The sequence below is a fragment of the Boleophthalmus pectinirostris genome, unplaced genomic scaffold, assembly GCF_026225935.1.
Source record: "Boleophthalmus pectinirostris isolate CB_2022bp ecotype Guang Dong unplaced genomic scaffold, ASM2622593v1 HiC_scaffold_6, whole genome shotgun sequence".
In the NCBI taxonomy this organism is placed as follows: domain Eukaryota; kingdom Metazoa; phylum Chordata; class Actinopteri; order Gobiiformes; family Gobiidae; genus Boleophthalmus; species Boleophthalmus pectinirostris.
Genome location: NW_026571447.1, coordinates 26838604 through 26858814, shown reverse-complemented (window position 1 = coordinate 26858814; position 20211 = coordinate 26838604). Strand labels below are relative to the sequence as shown.

At 39.1% G+C, this 20211-nt stretch overlaps 1 protein-coding gene across 4 annotated transcripts in view; it reads right to left on the bottom strand.

Moving 5' to 3' along the window:
* Window positions 1-717: 717 nt before the first annotated feature.
* The window catches only part of galnt1 (UDP-N-acetyl-alpha-D-galactosamine:polypeptide N-acetylgalactosaminyltransferase 1), a 71378-nt gene continuing 51884 nt past the window's right edge, over window positions 718-20211 (bottom strand). For all 4 annotated transcript variants that reach the window (XM_055163768.1, XM_055163767.1, XM_055163769.1 and 1 more), the window contains 8 exons: window positions 19190-19317; window positions 16121-16200; window positions 14664-14834; window positions 8170-8287; window positions 5044-5224; window positions 1277-1416; window positions 1033-1131; window positions 718-891 (listed from right to left, as the gene is read on the bottom strand). In XM_055163768.1, the coding sequence (XP_055019743.1) occupies window positions 733-891; window positions 1033-1131; window positions 1277-1416; window positions 5044-5224; window positions 8170-8287; window positions 14664-14834; window positions 16121-16200; window positions 19190-19317 (1076 nt within the window). In that variant the 3' untranslated portion in view covers window positions 718-732. The remainder of the gene's footprint in view (window positions 892-1032; window positions 1132-1276; window positions 1417-5043; window positions 5225-8169; window positions 8288-14663; window positions 14835-16120; window positions 16201-19189; window positions 19318-20211) is intronic.

The window sequence follows — 20211 nt, the reverse complement described above, 5'->3', positions numbered from 1 at the left end:
TCCTTTTAGCATGGAGCATTATGTGGCTGCGGTTTTGCAAAGTGTCAACAAGGCAATTTCATAGTAAACTGTAAGTGGTTTAACTAAAATGACAGTAAAATATGTGTTGTAAGCTGTTTACACTCAGAGCAATATGCCTGTTTGCTGAATGTTTTCATTTTTGGCCAAGAAACATGCACAGGACATGTTGAGACAAAGTTGGACATTTTTGTCCATAATCATCTTCTATGACTTTTCTGTGACCTTTCAAAACATTTCAAGAAGTCTGTAAAAATCAAAATAATAAAAAATAATTCAATTTATAACACATTACATTTAAGCAAAAGCAGATTCTTCATAATGGGACTAATTAGTTTTCTGTTCAAATTGTTGTAATATGTCTTTTCTATGACTCTTTCATGGCAGTTCATCTGTTAATAGTTAAAAGTTCCCACAGTCATTGGCTTGTTTTACTGCTGTGGACTTTGCTGCACTTTAATGTCTATTGTTGTTTGGGTAACTCTAATTGGCTTTTATGTATGATTATTTTCAGATTCAACTGTACTGTCATTATACTTGTACAAGACAAGTGCAGTGCAATGAAACACTGTTTGGCATCGAACCAGAGCGCAACTAAGCCAGTACTAGATAAAAATTTACATACAACAGGAATATTATGTAACTGCTGACTGCACCAGAACTGCCCTTGGGCGATGAAATAAAGAATCCAAACTAATCTAAAAACACTATAGCTTACATAACTATAGCCTCACTTACCACAGGGTCATACTCCCAGAGCTGGTTTCCTTTCAGGTGATGGCACTTGAGCATCATGACAGGTCCGTTGAGTTTGGACACATCCAGACACAGGTCGTCTGTTCGAATCTCTTTGTTTGCGGTGTAAGAAAACACCTGGGGGAAACAAGAATGAAGTCTCTCTACATAAATTGTACATCTGAATAATAACACAAAAATTATAATTCTATGATTAAAAATAGGAAAAAAAGAAAAAGGCAAATTAAATGTATGCAAATATATTTAGTTTGTTTGTACCTGGTTGCCTCCCATGCCGTGGCAATTGAAAATGCCCACTTTCTCATTCTCTTTGCGGGCCATGTTGTCTAGGCACTGGTTGGTCTCAACATTACGGATCTGCTCAAAACAAAACAGAACAAAACACAGATAAAAGAGATTTAAACATTAAACAAAGGCAGACACTTAAAAGCTTTTCCATTCAAACTTGTAAATCTCCAGTCCAGTTTGTGTAATGTTTGGGTTTTGTGAGGAGCTGGCATACCTCTCCCAGGGAGTAGTAGTGTCTGGGGATCTGGGAGTCTGGGTACACGTTCTCTAAGTACCAGCTGAAGGGTTTACACTTGAGCTTCTGTCTCAAGGTGCTGCGAGACGTGATGTCACCGTAGTCCACTTTGGTCACACCTGACACATATCAAACACATGAGCATCTCTGTGCACACAAACACAGTATCCATGCACATTTCTCCTCTAAACATTTGAGTTTATACTACAGAATACAATGACGTTACACCCAAACAATAAGCAAAATATATTTCATGTTTGATCAGCTAAAGACAAGAGGTTTATGTTCCACAGTCTGGCGTTAAACCATCTTGTATGTATTCAGTTACAGGTGTTTTCATTGCTAAGAAACAATCTGAAAACATGTATTCTTAGTGTTGTTGTAGTAAGTTTAATGCTGTACTATTGGAGACAAGTAGGTGATGAACCCTCCACCAAAAAAGATACATACTGCAACTTTAAAAAGGAGGTATTGTACTTTTACGGGGTATCCTTTGTTAACACATAACACATTTGGGTGACAATGTTACCATTTGTTTGTTTGAAAATTGTTCGTAACAAGCATTCTGATAAGCTGATGACATAGGCATTAAGGCAGCGTGATGCAGCAGTGGTAGGAGAGTAAATTTAGGCAGATATATTTGGCCAAAAAATGACTTAGGCAATTATGCTATTAGGCTAAAGAAATGTTATATTCACTTAAAACAACCTATTAAAGGGCCCATCTCATGCAAAATCAACTTTTCAGAGCTTTCTACCTTCTAAGAGTGATGTGTGGGCCTTGTATATGTCGCCAAAGTGTTTTTTAGATTGATTCTGCATTTTTTTAACAAATTGGAGTGTATTTCTGCCACCCTCCCACGTGACAACAAACTAAAGCTGCTACAACAATGACGCGGCAGCTACACTTATGATGCGTTTGACATAGCAGAAAGCGCTTCGCACCCGCCCCCCTCCCCCGCTCCATCGCCTCCACCCCACATCGGCTGACAATTCCCACATGAACAAAAGCGACAGCATAAGCTCATTGTTCTACACTGCAGTGTGCACGATATAATAAGTTTATCTACTAGCGTTTATTAATACTTTAACACTCAGTAATGTTCAGCTGATGCCGACGCAGTGCTTGCTCTTCGTGCACCTCAAACCTCGTCTGATTCCGGGTCCAACACATGCGGCTGAACACACTGTATCGCCATGATGAATAAAAGTTTATTCCTACCGCTATCAGGGTGCACGCCTGTCTAACCCTCCCTCCCTGAGACGGGTGGAGGAAGGGCGGCTCACTCAGAGCCTATGTCACGTTTAGAGGGCAGAGCCTGTGCTTTCTCAGGACGGGCGGGGGGATGAGCAATAGTGGGTCTTTCATAGTTCCTGGTCTGTGATGCCTCCAAGAAATCAGTAAGATTTTCTAACTGTGAACTTTCATAACTATGTGTAATGGATGTTCCAAAACCCAAATTGTGCTTGTAAATGTGCATAAGATACAATGTGAAAGAATTATTTTGCATGAGATGGGCCCTTTAACATGTTAAATAAGTTGTACATTTGTTTTTGCTCCCAAGTCATTCCCTAAGAGCACTATGACATTAAAATTTGCATGACTTGTAGTTGTAGCGCATTGTTTTGTATCCTGTTTTTGTACATTCATAGCGAACTGCCGCGCAAGATCATGGGTGACGTAGGCGTGTGGGCAGTATTGGACAGAATCGTAACTAACCATAAGGAGGATTTGAAAAGTGGCCAGGATAATAAACGTTAGATTACTCAAACATGCATCACATCAGGGAACAACATTATAGAAAGCTCTGAAAAATTGATTTTGTATTAGGAGGACATGAATGGATAAAAAACAATAACAAAACATCATTGTGTGACATCAGCAGGTGGAGCAGGGTATTTTGAGTGACCTCTGGACTCTATGCAGTGTTGGGTTCTAAATGTTTAGCTTCAGTTTGGCTCCAGCTCTGTGTTTATTGATGTGCCACATAAGCTGAACGCTGTTGTCAGAGTGAGCAGACTGATAAATGCCTTGTAGCGTGAAATGACTGTGCTCCCCCCGCTGTGCACTGTTACTCTCTACTTCATATCTGTCACACAGTTAATAGATAGATCACTTTAGCAGACATTAACCTCCAAATGCTATGGGCACTTAACTGCACCTTTAAACACTCACATACACACAGACATATGTGATTTAAGCCTGAGTCAGTGAGTAATTCATCTGTCATTTCGGTTTTATCAGTTGCTTTTCCTGACTGATGGGCTATGTTTTTATCTTCATTCTTTTCTGCTTAGGAGACAAAATCTTTAAATCTTGCAATGATTGACATTTATAACCAGAATCCCTGATCAATATCTGTAAAACAAATCATTTATTCTTTCCCATTAGTATAATTTAGTTTCTGTTTTTGTTACTGTAAATCGACTTCTTTCAAACTGTTGCAAAACCATCCTGTGCTAAGAATTATATAAAGGTAGACATTTAAAGCTCGTCTCTTCCATAACCTTTAAAGATGCACTATGTAAATGTTCTGATAGTGGATCCGCCTCTTGCTGATGTTATCCTTTGCCTGGAATCATTCACAGTACGGCTACGGCATTAAAATGATCTGTCTCCATGGAAACTAGCAGGTGAGACCATCAGGCGAATTTACAGGTCAGATCTGAGGAAAGGATCTTGAGTAAAACAATCAAATAGTAATGTATACTGTATAAGCTAAACCAGTGTTTCCCAAACTTTTTTTTCTAGGGACCCATATTTTAAAAGTCACAAATCTTCACGACCCAGGTCAATAGACATTATTCGTAAATCACAAAATAAATTTGCAACCATTATTGAACATTAATGAGGATATTTTATTGTTGACTGAGTGATTGTGTCTCTGAACAATCTGTTTTACTGTATTTTTCGGATTATAAGGCGCAATATTAGTAATCTTGAATTCCCTCGTCTATTTTCATACATAAAGTCCACCGGATTATAAGGCGCATTAAGCGAAACAAATGGATGACACTTGACACTTGAGACTTTTTTATTTCCTACGAGGAGGGCTCAAATATAGATTGAGTAATAATTTGTTTAATGCAGCTTTGCGCGCATTTGTTTACGTTTTACAGAAAAGAAACTTAAAACCACATGGCTTATTTACATAAACTATAAGCAAAAACAAACAAACAAAAAAAACTGCTTGCTCCTTGTGTGATGTGGTCAGCTTCTGTTAGACTAAAGAACGCAACTCAGTGGAATATATGTGAAAATCGGTCCAAGGTCAGTAAGCACAACCAGAATTAATACATAAGGCGCACCGGATTTTTAGGCACACTGTTGATTTATCTGAAAATTAAGGGATTTTAAGTGTGTCTTATAGTCCGAAAAAAATACGGTACTCAAGTTTTAAACAAGGAAAAACCGTAATGAGTGTTTCCCATAGAAAATTGGTTAGGCAAGGAAAAAGTTAGGAGCGGGGGTGTACGGAGATGTATGTAATATGTATATTGCAGACCTACATGGAGATCTTGACAAGGTGACCCAAAAAAAAATCTCTTGCGACCCACCTGAGGGTCACAGCCCAGTCTTTGGGAAACAATGAGGTAGACCATACTGTGAAACATTACAGGCAAAGCAATAACATTTCCATTAAAACATTTATTATTATTTATTATTAGTAAAATGGCCATTGAGATACAAGAATGATTTACTCTCATTTGACGATTTACTAAAACATAATCATTAATCCCACTCACCAGGAGATATGATATAGAAGAAGTTTTTGAATTCGTCCATCCAAACTTCTGCCAGACGTCTGTTGTTTTTGTTGATAATTTGACCTGTTCCTCCAGGAAACGTGTAGGGCGTGGCTTTTCTGAAGACGTGTCCCACATGAGAGCAGGTGACGATCTCCAGTGTCCCGCCGCACTGCCAGATCTGCAGCAGAATAATCTCATTTAGTTAATACACTGATTAAATCGGACAGAGTAGTCCATCTTGTAAATTGTGTTATTGGCCCTATATTACACATTACTCAGGAATTCTAAATTGCTTTGGACACTTTAGCCTCGCTGTTTCCTGTAGCGCAACTTGAAATAAGGTTTGTGTCTTGGAAATGCCTCAAAACCTTTGTTGGCATTACGTGTATTAATATAAAATGTTAGGGTTACATTTGATGGGCAAAGACAGGGAGTTACAAAGAAGCTAAAAATAATGGTAATAGTAATGGTAATAATGGTAGTGGATGCTATGGAATAGGGATGGGCATGATTAGGCAATTAATCGATAATGGATCATTAAGAATTTCATAGATTGCGTTCATTTTAATCGACAAAAAGAATGTAGGTTGCTGTGCGTAGCGTGACCAAACAGGGGTCCGTACATGTAGCTCTCTGCACTCAGAAGGAGCGAGCAAACACAGTCGGTCAACCTGCAACGTGCCGAAGCACAAATGCGTATTTAACGATGACTTGTACAAGAAATTCCACACTTTCCGTTGTGTTTGGGACAAGTGGGAGGCCATGGGCGCAGTGTACAAAGCAGCACATATGTTTCGGTGTCCAGTGGGAAAAAGCTTTACCAGGTGAGAGCAGCGCAATGACGATGACGAGTCCCCACCTCCCACCCCCCGTACGGTGTTTTGGTTTTGACAAACGCAAATATGGTCACACTAACCTGTATTCCACTGAGTTGTGTCGCATCATCGCACAAGAGCTGTTTTTTTTTCTTTTGCTTAGTTTATGCAAATTAGCCAAGCGGTTTTAAGTTTCGTTTCTGTGAAAGTTGCGCAAAACTGCATTAAACACATTATAATGTCAAACGGGCTGATGTGGCTCTAGAGTGGTTACGGTTTATATGTTGTAAAGTTGAATTTATTTATGCAGATTAGTAGTGCAGATAGTAATAATAATGATGATCATTTTAATAAATTTTTTTTAATGATTAATCGATAATCGATTGTTAATTCTTCCGACGATCGATTAAGAAAATTTAATTGAATGCCCATCCCTAGTAGTTACAAAGAAGCTAAAAATAATGGTAATAGTAATGGTAATAATGGTAGTGGATGCTATGGAACGTGTCTTTTGAAGTGTTTAGAGCTGTGAAAGAGGCGTTTAAATGTGCAGGATTATGAAACATGCGACTCTGAGACGAGCTACAACTCCAGGAATACATTTGATAAGGATGGTTCATGGTGTAAAGTGAAGTGTATCATAATATAATCCCTGAAATGTGACTGGCTGGATGAGTGAAGTCTGCAGGGAGATGGTTGTCTGTGTTTTGACAGCCTGGATGAGTTTGAGTGAGCGCCGGAGAACATGACATCTGACAAAGCATTAGTCAAGTCAATAGTTTAGTCAGAGAAAGTCAAACTCACGACTGTGTTTTGGTTTATGATCGAGGGAGGGAGAGACGGACCAGAGAAAGAACAGAAAGAGATATAAAAAGATAGATGATCATTGAAACGGAGAGTGCCGGCACAAAATAAATAGCGAGATAGATTGATAGATAGATCTAGGCTATAGGTGGGTAGAAGAAGAAAGGGAAAGGAGAGACAGAAAGTGATGGCGAGAGATCTAGAGAATTCATGGGTTTCAGGTTCCTCTTTATAGGTGCCATTTTGAGTACTTTTTGACCATTCAAAAGATTAACTATTTTATTTTGAACTGTCATCGCTCCACAACTGATGGATAGATTGACAGCTAGAGGAGAAGAGAGAGAGAGATAGGGAAGGGGGTAAAGAAAGTAAAAAAGAAGGAAGAGAGGCAAGAAGATAACAGACAGAAGTAGACAGATTTAGAGAGAGAGAATGAAAGAGGGAAAGCAGAGAGACAGAAAGAGAGGGGGAGAGATAGAAAGAGAAAGAACAAAAGGAAAGAGGAAGAGAGAACCAAAGAGGGAAGGGAGAGAAAGAGAGAGAGAGAGGAAGAAAGAAGAAGAAGAAAGATATGAGCTACAGTAGGAGAGAGCAGCAACAATAAAAAAGGGAGAGGAAGAGAAAAAGAGAGAAATGGGAGGTGACAGGGAAGCATGTGGTGAAGGAGGGAGAGAGACAGAGGGAGAGAAAGAGAATGAGAGGGAGAGAGAAAGAGAGGGAGAAAGAGACAGAAAGAGAAAGAAAGAATGAAAGGGAATGGGGAGAGAGAGAAAGTAAGGAAGAGAAAGAGGGGGAGAGAGACAAAAAGAGAAAGAATGAGTGGAAAAAGATAGGGAGCAAGAGAGAGAACAAAAGAAGGAAGGGCGAGAGAAAGCGAGGGAGATAGAGAGAAAGAGAGAAAAAGGAAGAAAGAAGAAAAAAGTTATATGTAGTGAGCAATTGCTGGAGAGAGCAGCAACAATTAAAAGAGGAGAGGAAGAGAAAAAGAAAGAAAGGGGAGACAGACAGACAGACAGAGAGGTATGTGGTGAGGGAGAGAGACAGATGAAGAGACAGGGAGAGAAAGAGAATGAGATAAAAAGAGAAAGAAAGAGAGGAAAGAGACAGAGAGGAAGAGAGAGAAAGAATGAAAAAGGGAAGGGAGAGAGAGAGAAAATGAGGGAGAGGAAGAGAGGGGGAGACAGATAGAAAGAGAAAGAATGAGAGGAAAGAGATAGAGAGAGAACAAAAGAGGGAAGGGAGAGAAAGCGAGGGAGATAGAGAGAAAAAGAGAGAGAAGAAGAAAGCAGAAGAAAGTTATAAGTAGTGAACTACAGCAGGACAGAGCAGCAACAATAAAAAGGGGAGAAGAAAAAAAGAGAAAGGGGAGACAAACAGAGAGGCATGTGGTGAAGGAGGGAGAGAGACAGAGGGAGAGAAGAAGGGAGAGGTAGAGAGGAAGAAAGACAGATGGAGGAAGAGGGAGGAGTGCATTCTTGTCAGTTTAACAGTGGGGCTCACTCACTCTGAACGAGATCTCCAGGTTCTCCCCTCCCCAGATGTCCATGCCCGCATCATAAGTGCCAATCTCCTGGAAGTAGTCTCTGTCGATGGAGAACAAGCCCCCCGCCATAGTAGGGGTCCTGCAAACACAAACAAACACTATGGTAAACTAAGAGCGTCATAACACACTGAAGCTTATTAACGTTTTCTAATTACAGTCTATGACAATTTTATGGCTTTCCAGTAACTTTATGCAACATTCACACACTAAGAGGAAAAGAAACACTGCTATTCCACTGCTATAAAGTGTTTATAGAGTCCATATTACAATATCACTGATCTATGATATAATGTTATCATCACAATCATACCTGGAGTTGTGTGTTTTGTTTCATTCACACATGTTTAACTCACAAACTCTGCATATTTAGGCTCTTTTCTCAACTGTGTGATTCCATGTCATAATACAGGAAGTGCTTCTCTGAAATTTGAAATCCCATACACCTTAACTAGAACCATTTAGATACTTTCAATCCTGGAATTAACCATCTCTACTGAACAAAAGCGGCAAGGCAGCTGTTAACTTGAAAACTACCTCTTTTTCACAAGATGGAACAGAGCATTTTGAGCTTTGGAGATTATAAATAAAGTAATGTTGTTACGGCCCCAGGTCTGCAGTTCCTTGAGTTTTGTGTGTGTTTTAATTTCTTATTGTTCCCCTGGAATCCTGCTGTGAGAGCCCTGGTTCCTGATTGGTGGATTACCTCTACACCTGGCCAATCCTGCCTCACCTCCTGCCTCCTCCCCCTTATTTAAGGAGATTGCCAGCACCTGTTCGGGCTGCTGGCCTTGGTGCCAGTTTGCCATTTTGTGTTTGTGTTCGTGTGTGTGTTTAAGTCTGTAGTTTAGTTCTGTTTTGTGCCTTTTTTAATTTGGTCACTTAATTCTGTTTGTGGGCTTATGTGGTTTAATTTGGGGAACTTGTTTTAGTTTTGAGGTGTTTTAATTTTATGTGTATCCCTTAGTTAACCACTCATTTTTTGTGTAAGCCTGCGTGACCCGTTTTGTGGCACAGAACTTGTTGTCTGTTAATTCCGTTGTTTTGTTTCTTAGTTTAGGTTATTTTCTGTATATAGTTTAGTCTGTTTTGTTGATTTACCTTTGCATTCCTGTTAATTAAACATTACTTCATTTATTCCATTTTTCCATCTTGTTTTTTTTGTTACTTCCCTCACCCCAAGCGAGCTGGGTCGCAACAAATGTAAATGTAACAAAACACAATTCCAGGCATGTTTTTGAAAAGGTAACGGCATCATAACATGGCTTAAAGCTCACAAGAGTCAATTTTATGTAATGCAGGACCATTAAGTATATGTATAGGCCTATTTTTGTGGAGTTAACTTTTGTAAATAAATTGAGCATGAACATTTCTAAGCCAATCTTTACTAACTTAATACCACAATGTTCAATTAGGGTTAAAAGGCAAGACAGTCAATAAAAAAGATAAAAACTTGTACTGTGATAAACCAAGTTTATTACCTGGGCATAAAACTTTAAAAGCTTAATTTTCATGCCATCAAATGCATTATCGGTTTTTACGAACTGTCCTTGGACATGCTCCGAATAACCACCACTAGTTTCATTTCCTATAAAGTTTCCAACATTAACTGAAAATCTGCACTTTTCACATTAAGCATATCTAAAACATCTTAACCACCACCCTGAGCTTTCTACGTTTTAATGATCAGCTTTTTGCAAATATAATAATAGTGTTTCTAGTCTCAGCTCTGCCATTCGCTCCTTTAGAACTGGTTCTCTTTTCTTTACCACCTGCTTTTCCTGCTTCGTCACGCTGAGATTTTCTGCTGTATCTGAAACCCAAAGTAGTAATGTGTAAACAGTGGAACATTGATCAAACATGTCCCATGAGCAGAACAAATAATAGACTGTTTACCAAGAACTAGATGATACTTGTGAAACTGTGGACTTTAAATAGCTAAAGATTATTGGAATTTAAAGGAATAAACTGACAACATTTTGGGATAATTGCATTAAGGTAAGAAATATTTAAAAAATCCTTAAATAAATACAGAAAAATGAAATATAATATGTAAAGTAGGTTGAGTCTTAGATCTGATTGGCAAAATAACCAATGAACTCTGTTGTGAAATGCCTAGTTATGTATTTAAATGACCCACAATATTAGTTTTTAGGAGTATGGTCATACTCCTTCACCAAAGCAAGTCTTTTTGGACACTAAAACTCAGCTTGTAATCAGATAAATGAATTATTGTTAAGTTTAATGCCATACTGTGGAACACTCCAGGCAAAACAATAACATTTTCATGAGACAAACAGATGGCAGAACCTCCAGGAAGAAAGAAAAAGATTGACTAAAACCGCAAAATGTTTCGCCTGCCCAACTAGCTGTGCCAAAAATGACCACACAAGCTAGAAACCGTTTGAAGCCTGGGTCCTTTGTCTGAAAGATTTACACCGGAGTTTCCTTTGCCCAATAGCCATAAACAGAAATCTTTGCCGGTGACCTCAGAGCTGTAAATTACATGGTAGGTGTGAGCATAACAACTGGGTTAGTTGCAGAGATTTCATCGTGAATGCGTCTTTCTTGGGGGCGTTTCAATGTCTCAGCATAAACACAACATAGTTTTAAAATCCATACATGAAAAAACTAACACCAGATCTACAGACAGTTCAAGAACAGAGCCGGTGCCAGTTTTCAGATTATCTCATTAGATAATATAAGCCTGTAATGTTTATTTGACATGGGGCTAGTGAAAGTACTACTGTTACTAATACTGTTATAATGTTGTGTGGTTAGATAGTGTGATAATGATCCCAAGAACATAAAATCAAGTTCAACAATCGTAAGTCTGTCTTTAAAGGTGCACTATGTAATTTGCCACTACCTGATTGTATCCAAGGAGATGTTTTTGTTTTGCCTGGAATGTTCCACAGTATTATCTTGCATTTATTCCATCGCACAAGTTTTATTGCTTAAAAACACCTTGAAAAATATGCTTTATTTACTTGAAGCGGGCTCAACTCTCAACAGATGTGACCCGTGATTTAGCCTTGAGGTGCAATCTGCTTGTCTCTGTTAAGATTAACAGGTTTAATGCTGTACACTAGAACATTCTGGGCAAATCAATAACATTCCTGTGAGGACAAGCAGGTGATGGACCCTCTACCCGAAAAGTTGCATAATGCTGTTTTAAAAAGTATTTTGGACCACCAACAATCAAACCTGAGTGATTTAATATCACAATGTTTTGATGCTTCTATGCCGACAATGTCCAAATCCCGGTTTAAAGCTGCACTGTGTAGCTTTTCAGGTGGAGGGTGCGTCAAATCCTTTTCTCCATGGAGATGTTATTGCTTTGTCTGGAATGTTTACAGGTTGGATTAAATCTTTCTATCTTCATGTAGACCAAACCAGACCAAGTTACAGCTCAGATCTATGGAGAGGCGACCCTGCTCACAGTCAGAATGCCTGTTTTTCTAGGTTGAGCTATAAAACCATAGCCTTGCTGGTGCCACCTAGTGGTTCTGTTCAATTTCATTTCTTTCCAGCAACTAGGTCAGGGACCAGAATACACTAGACAGTTTGCAAGAACCCCAGAAGTTGTAGATCGCACTGGCCAGTCATTGAAGAGCTGTGAAGACCTGACTGGGTCCATTTTGTGGTAAAGCACAACAGTAAACAAAGCGGTTGAGATGGATGTAGATGAAGCCATACATTTTGTGTTGGCAACGATTCCTGAGGATTTAAAGCCGAAACAAAGAGAATGTTTGGTGAATTTTATCAAGGGGAAAGAAGTTATTGCTCTTCTTTCAACAGAATTTGGCACATTACATGTCCTAATGCTGTGGGGTCAGGCAGTTTCCACAAAATGAAACCGGCTGATAAAACCACCTGTAATTTAATAAATGTAAGGTTTGAGAGCTGTTTAATGTTATACGGTGGAACATTCCAGGCAGGGCAATAACATATCCAAAGAAACAAGCAAGTAACGGACTCAGAACCAAAAATGTACATAGGGCACCTTTTACAGTTCTGTTTATAAAAGGTTATCTGCAAATTATTTTATATTGGTTATTCATGTTTATTGACTTGTTTGTTTATATTGCTGTTTATGAGTCCTTGTTTTGTCACACCCTTTGTATTACTGGCCATAAAAATTGTGCTCTTCAAGTGAACATACTTTGGTATTTCATATGAATGGGCCTAGAAGTTAAAGAGATATTAAACAAAAATCTGGTCAAAACATCTGCAATATGACTGACAAATTCTACCACAGAACTATTAGTTATCTTCACCACACAACATTCTGTCTAGTGAAGTACATGGAGTGCATTTGTCAGACTGACCATAGCTGCTTTGTATGAGAGATCCATAGCACTTTCTCTCAGCGCAGCTCAAATAGGTTTATGCAAATCATGTCATTTGTGAAAAGTACTTCCTCCCCTGATGCTTCAGCTCATTTTTGTTTTTGGGGCACGGACAAGACGCACTTAGGGAAATGTTGCCTGAGAAGACACGGACACAGGCAGTTGCATAAGATATATCGAGTTTGTGACCTTGAATACTAACAGGAGACAAGAGGAGGAAGACAAGATGATGGACAGCCACAAATAGGCTAGAAATATGCCTCTCGCTGTTCCACCTGGTGTTAAAGCCGAACCAAATCTGTCAGCTAGCATCCAAGGCAACACATACATATATTTCCTCAATTTAGCTCAATAATAGTCCTTTTCTTTAGGTGTTGTTTGCAGGTGTAACGATATGACATATAGGGTCTAGGGATGAATCTAAATACACAATTTGCCTTTGATTTACTTTCTTACATAACAAAAATGATAGAGAACAGAGAATACAGTTCTCAAAGAGCTACTGTAGACCATCATTAAGTCACTCCACAAATAAGGGTATAAACAACTACTGTCTAACTAATGGAAATGTGGCTATTCCCATTCATATACACAAGACAAGATGGGTAAAGTGGCTTGCCAAATGACACAACGGCAGTACAGTGATTCCCATATATTTCGATCAGACTATGATGGCAGAACAAAAATGTTATATTCATTTTGTACAATTTGTATACAATTTGTCACTTATTGCTTGTATATACAGTATAATTCTTTTATGTTTATGTTAAAGGGACAGTCTGGGATTTTGGACATAGAACTAGGGTTTTGTGTCATTAAGAAGTTGTCGATACGATACATACCTCGATACATAGGCCACAATACGATACAGTGAGATTTTGATTCAATATGATATATTTCAAATTGAAGTCAGTCAAGTCAAGTCAGTAATAAAAATAATTTCAAAATCATGGCTGTGATACAAATATATTAAGAGATAAGTCTTTGTTAAACCACTTCTTGTGCAAAGTTGATATAAAACGCACCTATTTTAATCATCAAAACAGTGAAAATATCAAATGTGTTGCATAAACAAGTTTCCTTCCTCTAAACAAGCAACAAAACTGTAGTGCTGTTACAAAATAATTTAGTAAAATATACCAAAAAATACTGTTGGTGATATATCGATACAACAGCCCACGATATCAATACTGTATCATCGCTTTACACTATACGATATATCGATATTTCAATATTTTTGCACATCCCTACATAGGACCTAATTTCCTTGTTAGCCAGAGTGTTGGAGACGTGTGGAGACACTTTTTTAAATATTCCATCCAGTCCTTGTATTTGCAGAGGTCGCTGGTTCTAGGCTAGTGCATGTTAATGGTCATAGTTATCCTGCAACTAAAAACAGCTAAACCAAAATCTATCGATGTGAATGTCTGTGTTGATAGAATAATGTTTGCAATAAAACTAACCTTGCATCGCATGAATCGTCGCATGTTGAGGGACTATTTTCTCAGCAGCAGCAGAATTTTTCTTTTCCCGTAAGATAGGTGCTAGGTGATATCAGCCCACCGCTCCCAAGCTTTTCTATCAGTAATAAGTACAACTCACTGCTGCAGCTCAGACATAAATCCTTCAAATGCAAGGTTGGTTTTACTTCAAAAATTATTCTATCGACACAGACATTCATATCGACAGTCTGGTGTTATAATGGTTTTGCCTCGAGTGCACTGTGGAGTGGGTAAGACTGCCCATTGACATGCACTAGCCTCTCCAACACTCTGGCTAACTAAGGTCCTATGTCCAAAATTCTGGACTGCCCCTTTAATGTATAGTCTTGGTTTAGAATTTTAGAATGTGAGGGGCCAGAACATGAAGTCTCCTCTTTTACTGCGAAATACTGAGGTAGATCTAACCTTCAACCATTTGGTAATAAGACTATAACACCTGAGCCACTGTCACTCCAAATACACAGCCATTCGATAATTAAACTTTGCTCCTTTCACGGTTCCTTTCACGCTAGTTTAAACTTACGAGAACACATTAGGAATGAATCCACAAATGCATATTAACTTCACATTAAAGATAAGGTGCAGGTGCGGTTTGGGGTCTCACCTGACAGGCAGTGTGCGGTCCCCTTTGCGGCGGTCCATCTCCCTCTGGGGCACAGGATACCAGCGGAAGTTGAGTTTCCAGTTAAAGCCTCCATACGTCATGTCAGACCCGGCCATGTACTCGAACGTGTCATCACTGATCACGTCGATGATGGGGCACACCACGGTCCTCCTACAGCAAAACAAAAATACAACAGACGTGCCGTTCAGAGTCATTCAGATTTAAAGGTATAGTGTGTAACTTCTTATGGATCTTCTTCTGTCAAATGCTTATCGCTGTGGAAATGTTTGTCTGGAATGTTTCACAATATTGTACTGAACCTTTCTCTCTTCATGGAGACCAAACCAGACCAAGTTACAGGTCAAATCTGTGGAAAGGTCACCTCAGTCATAGTCAGAATACCTGTTTTTCTAGGTATTTTTGATCTATAAAACCACCTGTACTTGACTAAATGTAAGGTAGAGCTGTTTAATGTCATACTGGGGACCATTCCTTGCAAAACAATGACATATCTATAAAAACAAGCAGATGGTGGACCTAGGGGTGGGCAATATCTTGATATTTTAAATATATCTTGATATTTTTTAAACACAATATGGATTTTGACATATCCTATATATATTGATATAATGCTTATATTCAATTCTGATTTGACTGCTTCGCTTGTTTGCCTTCCCTGTGGTTGCTCCCGCTCCCCTGATTTTGCTCACTTGTGTCTCATTCACACTTCACTACCGCCGTGAATGCCTAAAGGTACCAGTGAAAAACTTCTAATACTTCTAATAAAATCTGCAATCTTCTAAACAATCATAGAAGATATTTCTGCAGTTTTGTCGATAAATTTAATTTTTTTTAGTAATACTTGAACCTCAACCAAGACATTTATATGCAAATTACAGCACATTTTGGTGGATTGCCATAATATTAAATTTAAAGTTGAAATATAAAAAAAAAAAAAAAAAAAAAAAAAAAAAGCATATCCATTAAGGGCTGATTTGCAAGAGGTGCACATCCCAAACATATGCATTTAAATACTGCATCAAATCGTGCTTTCCCATCAGCCAACACTCCTGCCCTTCGCACATGTCCTCTGAGCCCCTGTACTTTGTGAGCCGTGTGAGTGTGTGAGTGTTTGTGTTTGTGTGTGTGTGAGGGGAGTGTCTGTTGGCAGGAAGCACTAAACACAGAATGAGTAATTAAGTATCAAATAAACACAAGGACAAGCCCCCTGCAGGCTCAACAAGCACTTATTGATTTTTTTAAGGCTATCTAACGTGAGTGCGCTGTAGTAGGGATGCTCTGATATGGATAAAGAAAATTGGAAATGACACATGGATACATGGGGGGCAGGACAGCCTGGAAAAATATCAGGGAACTTTGCAATTTTGAACTGATGCCTACCTACATATGAAAAAAAGACTATAGATTATTATACATTGTTTGTGAGTGTGTCTTACTTGTCTTGCATGATGCGGGCCAGCAGCGGCTCCAGCCACCCTGTCGTGCATTCACAATGAGCATCCAGGAAGGTGATGACCTGAGAGCATGCACAGAATACATTAGGCTAACACAGGCCTTATTAGGGCTGCCACAACACCAACAGTTCAAACTCCATTTCAATACTAAGGGATAAGCGTGATGCTCGATACTAATCTCAGTACCACTAGCCTTGTCATGATAATTACTTTATTAACTTTGTTCAATACGTGAAAGCTGGAACGGTACGTTTTAGCCTCAGTATTGTACATTTTCTTTGCAATAATGGGGTAATTTTTGTTGTTTTAGTTGCAATACCATAAGATTTGAGCTGTGGAGTATGAATAAATAACTTTTATGGCTAATTATCAGTGTTGGGAAGGTTACTTTTAAAATGTAATCCCCTACAGATTACAGATTACACACCCCAAAATGTAGTTTGTAACGTAATCCATTAAATTACTTAAAGTGAGTAACGTAATCTGATTACTTTGGATTACTTGATATTGTCATGTTTTTTAAACGGCATGAATGTAGCAACCACATCCTGAAAATTCTTGTTTGTTGTCTTCAAATTGTCTGAGCCCAAGTCTGCATGAATAAGCAACTCTTTGCTGTAGAGAAACAAAGACCATGATATCTGAACATAAGAGGTTTTGTCTGTTAAAAGACAGTAACAAGATAAGCTTTTCCTTCACCATATTAAAAAATATTATTGATAGAGAAATTATGTTTTATATGAGATCACCTTAAATTATGTCAACCTACTGTTAGGTGTCATGTTGTTTAGACCTGGTTTAGTCCTGATTTTTAGACCTGGTTTACTCCTGATTTTAGACCAGGGGCCTCATTTATAAAGCTTGCTTACGCAAAAATCCGTGCGTGCGCGCTTCCTACGCCAACCGCGGTATTTATAAAACTCGCCTAAGGCGTGGCTCTTTGCTTAACTCTACGCCAACTCGGGACCTCCTGTAAGTTCTACGCAAAGTCTGGAGAGACGGGGAAAAAGCGACACTCGTGGAGAGAAGCAGAAGTGAACAGAGTTTGAGAAAGTGTTTGATCAGAAAATCCACGTATATAGAAGAATTACCTTCTGATTTGCGCATTTAAGTGTTTGGTTCGCCAAAATACGGAGAAGGGCTGTTTATTCCACTCATTATTCTGCACAATATTATACATTTGAACCTCGTGCACGAGCGCGGCCACGTTCCCGGACTCGGTGTAGCGCAGAGTCCCACAGTCCACACCGCGACCATAGACTTCTATAGAACACAGTCTGTGACCGACACAGAGGACGAAATAATGTCCCAACCTGAGAGAAAACTCTTCCCTTGGACGCAGCAGGAGCCAGGCTTTGATTTAATGAACGCAATTTTAACACTTTTACTTTAGTCTTTACGCACCGAGCGGCAGATTGACCCGAGTCTGCGGACAACACGAAGCCTACTGCCCGAACCTGACCCCAACCAAAATCTTCCCTACATTTTTGTGTAATGGGGAACTCTTGTACATGAGAGCTGCTCTCTGACTGTATGAAGAACAGAATAATGCCCGTGCCCGTCCCGACCCAGACCCACACTCACAGGTGAGCAGTTTGGATGTTTCGTGTGGACTTTAATTGGCAGAATAACATCTGTATCTGATGTGTTTCGTGCTAAATCTGTGTCCTCCACGACGTGTGCTCAATGTCAGTGTTGCCAGAATGGGCGGGTGCCCAACTGGGCTTCTTTTGACTATGTCGGGTGGGGAGGGGAAGCCTTAGGCGCATAATATTTGGGCTACTTTCAACAAGTTTGGGCGGTTTTTGTTTTCACACCAATCAACACGATATGCAATAACGCAAGGAACTGCATGGGACTTTCACTCCTGTCCAGTCTTATGGCGGTGCGCTCCAACCTGTGCACAAATGCATAGACATCCACTACGTTCAGACTTCCCCGGCAGCTGTTGCAGAGATTCAATTCTTCAATGTATGAGTAAGCAGGCTATGTGTTTGCAGCTGTTCTTGCAGTAGCCTAGGATATAATCTACCATTGATGATATTCATTTTTATGCGTGTTCTATGTTTTACCAAAGGTTTTACATAACACATTTTCTCAATCTTGGCAATGTTGTTAAAAAGCCAATAGATCAATAGATTATGTTACAACACATTTATTCCAATATTAGAAAAAAAAAACAAAAACAAAACTTTTTTTCTGTGATAAATGAAAATACTGTTTTACATTTAACATGTTTTCTCAATACTGGCAATGTTTTTAAAAAGCCCAACAATGGATTACATACGTTTATTCAAAGATTAAATGTTTTCTATGACAAAACATTGTTGGTGTTTCATTTCTGTTCATTGGTGTTTCTTTGCAGGTTTTTGAACGTGATTAGGCAGAAATCACAAAACCTCTCCGCATCTCTCCCCATCTACACTAGCCTTAGATGAGGCTCATGAGGCTGCTCCTCTGGCTTTGACAGTCACTCCCGCTTGTTTCTGAAGCTTCTGTTCTCACACTCCACGTGTTTTGCGTCCGTTTCCTGGTTGAAGTAAGTTTGAAAGTCCCCTCTCACTCTGTCCTGCTGATTGTTTTCTGCTGCTGCTGCAACAGCAGTAGGAAAGGAAATTGACGCTACAGGCAGCAATGCATTATTGGACCTATAGTTCAAATTGTTTTAAGTGTTTTATTGGCAGGCCACTATTAATAGAAATTAGAAATCATCTTGCGGGCCAGTGGAAATGTCTCAGGTGCTGCCTGAGATCATTAATGATCCACATACTAGGTCCCTTCCCTCCATCTGAAATTATTACATAATTAAATTCTAGAGCATGACACTATTACATTATCATATCAAATCATAATTTTATACAAGGCAATGTAATTATCAACACAGAATATGATTAGTTAATTACATTGAACCATGTAGTCATGCATTCATTCATACAAATGAGAACCTGGTTTTGAGTCCTGTTTTAATATTGACTAATTCAGTCATATGGCAGAGACAGAGGGTCACACACACACACACACACACGTGCACACGCACACATGCACACACACCTGTCCCGTTGAGATGGATGCTCCTTTAAGACGCGCTCGGATGAGTCCAGACCTCTGCTCCATCCGCACCACTCGGACCGGCACCTCCAGCCTGCGCACGTACTGCTCCAGAGGGCGCTTCAGAAAGTCTAAACACAACATACAATATCAATATAACATGAGAACAGTACAGAAACGTTAGTGCAGATTATCTATCCAATGAAATACTACGTACATATTGTAATGGAATTTTAATGTCATAAATCAAACATGATTCAACTATGCAACCAGATGAACAATTCTCTTTTGTTCCAGTACAATTTGTCTTTTGGCAAACCTAATATTTAAACCTCAAATAATATGTTTTAAAATGTTTTATATTGTTGCCATTCTTAATTATAAAAGTTTTTTTTTTTTTTTCATGATACCACTTGCACCTGCCCACCACCTCGCCCTCCTGATGTGTGCCCTGTTAAAGGTCCTGTCAGGTGAAGGGGGCAGCACGGCGGCGGATGGGGTGGGATTGAGGGTAATAACAGAGTGTAATCCGCGCGGCTGGCAATTTAAAGACCTAATCTCTCCCAAACAGGGATTAACAGCAGTGCACAGGGAGGAGTGGCATCATATATGAACACTCAGCTACATGTGCCAACACATCTGAGAATGCCCCACAACCTCTCTGAAAATAGGCTAAGCTCCAAGCCACAAGATAACACAGAGAACAAAGCCCCAGGAATCACCATTATAAATCATACATGACACATTGATCTTGATGACAGAAATATTATGGTCTTTAAAATTTAATTACAATAATCAATAAGTGCCTCATCTTTGTATTGCATTTTATCACCTTAGATTTTGTCATCCCTGTTTCAAACAGCAAGACACTCAGTTAGCCTACATCTGTAAGTAAAGGTTAATAAGCATTTTAATAACAAGATAATGTCTGTATAACATGGTAACATGATTAAAAAACTTGTTTTAATTGAGTGGATATATCTTTTTAAACATTTATCATCAGAGCTGAAATTATGCCAATTGTA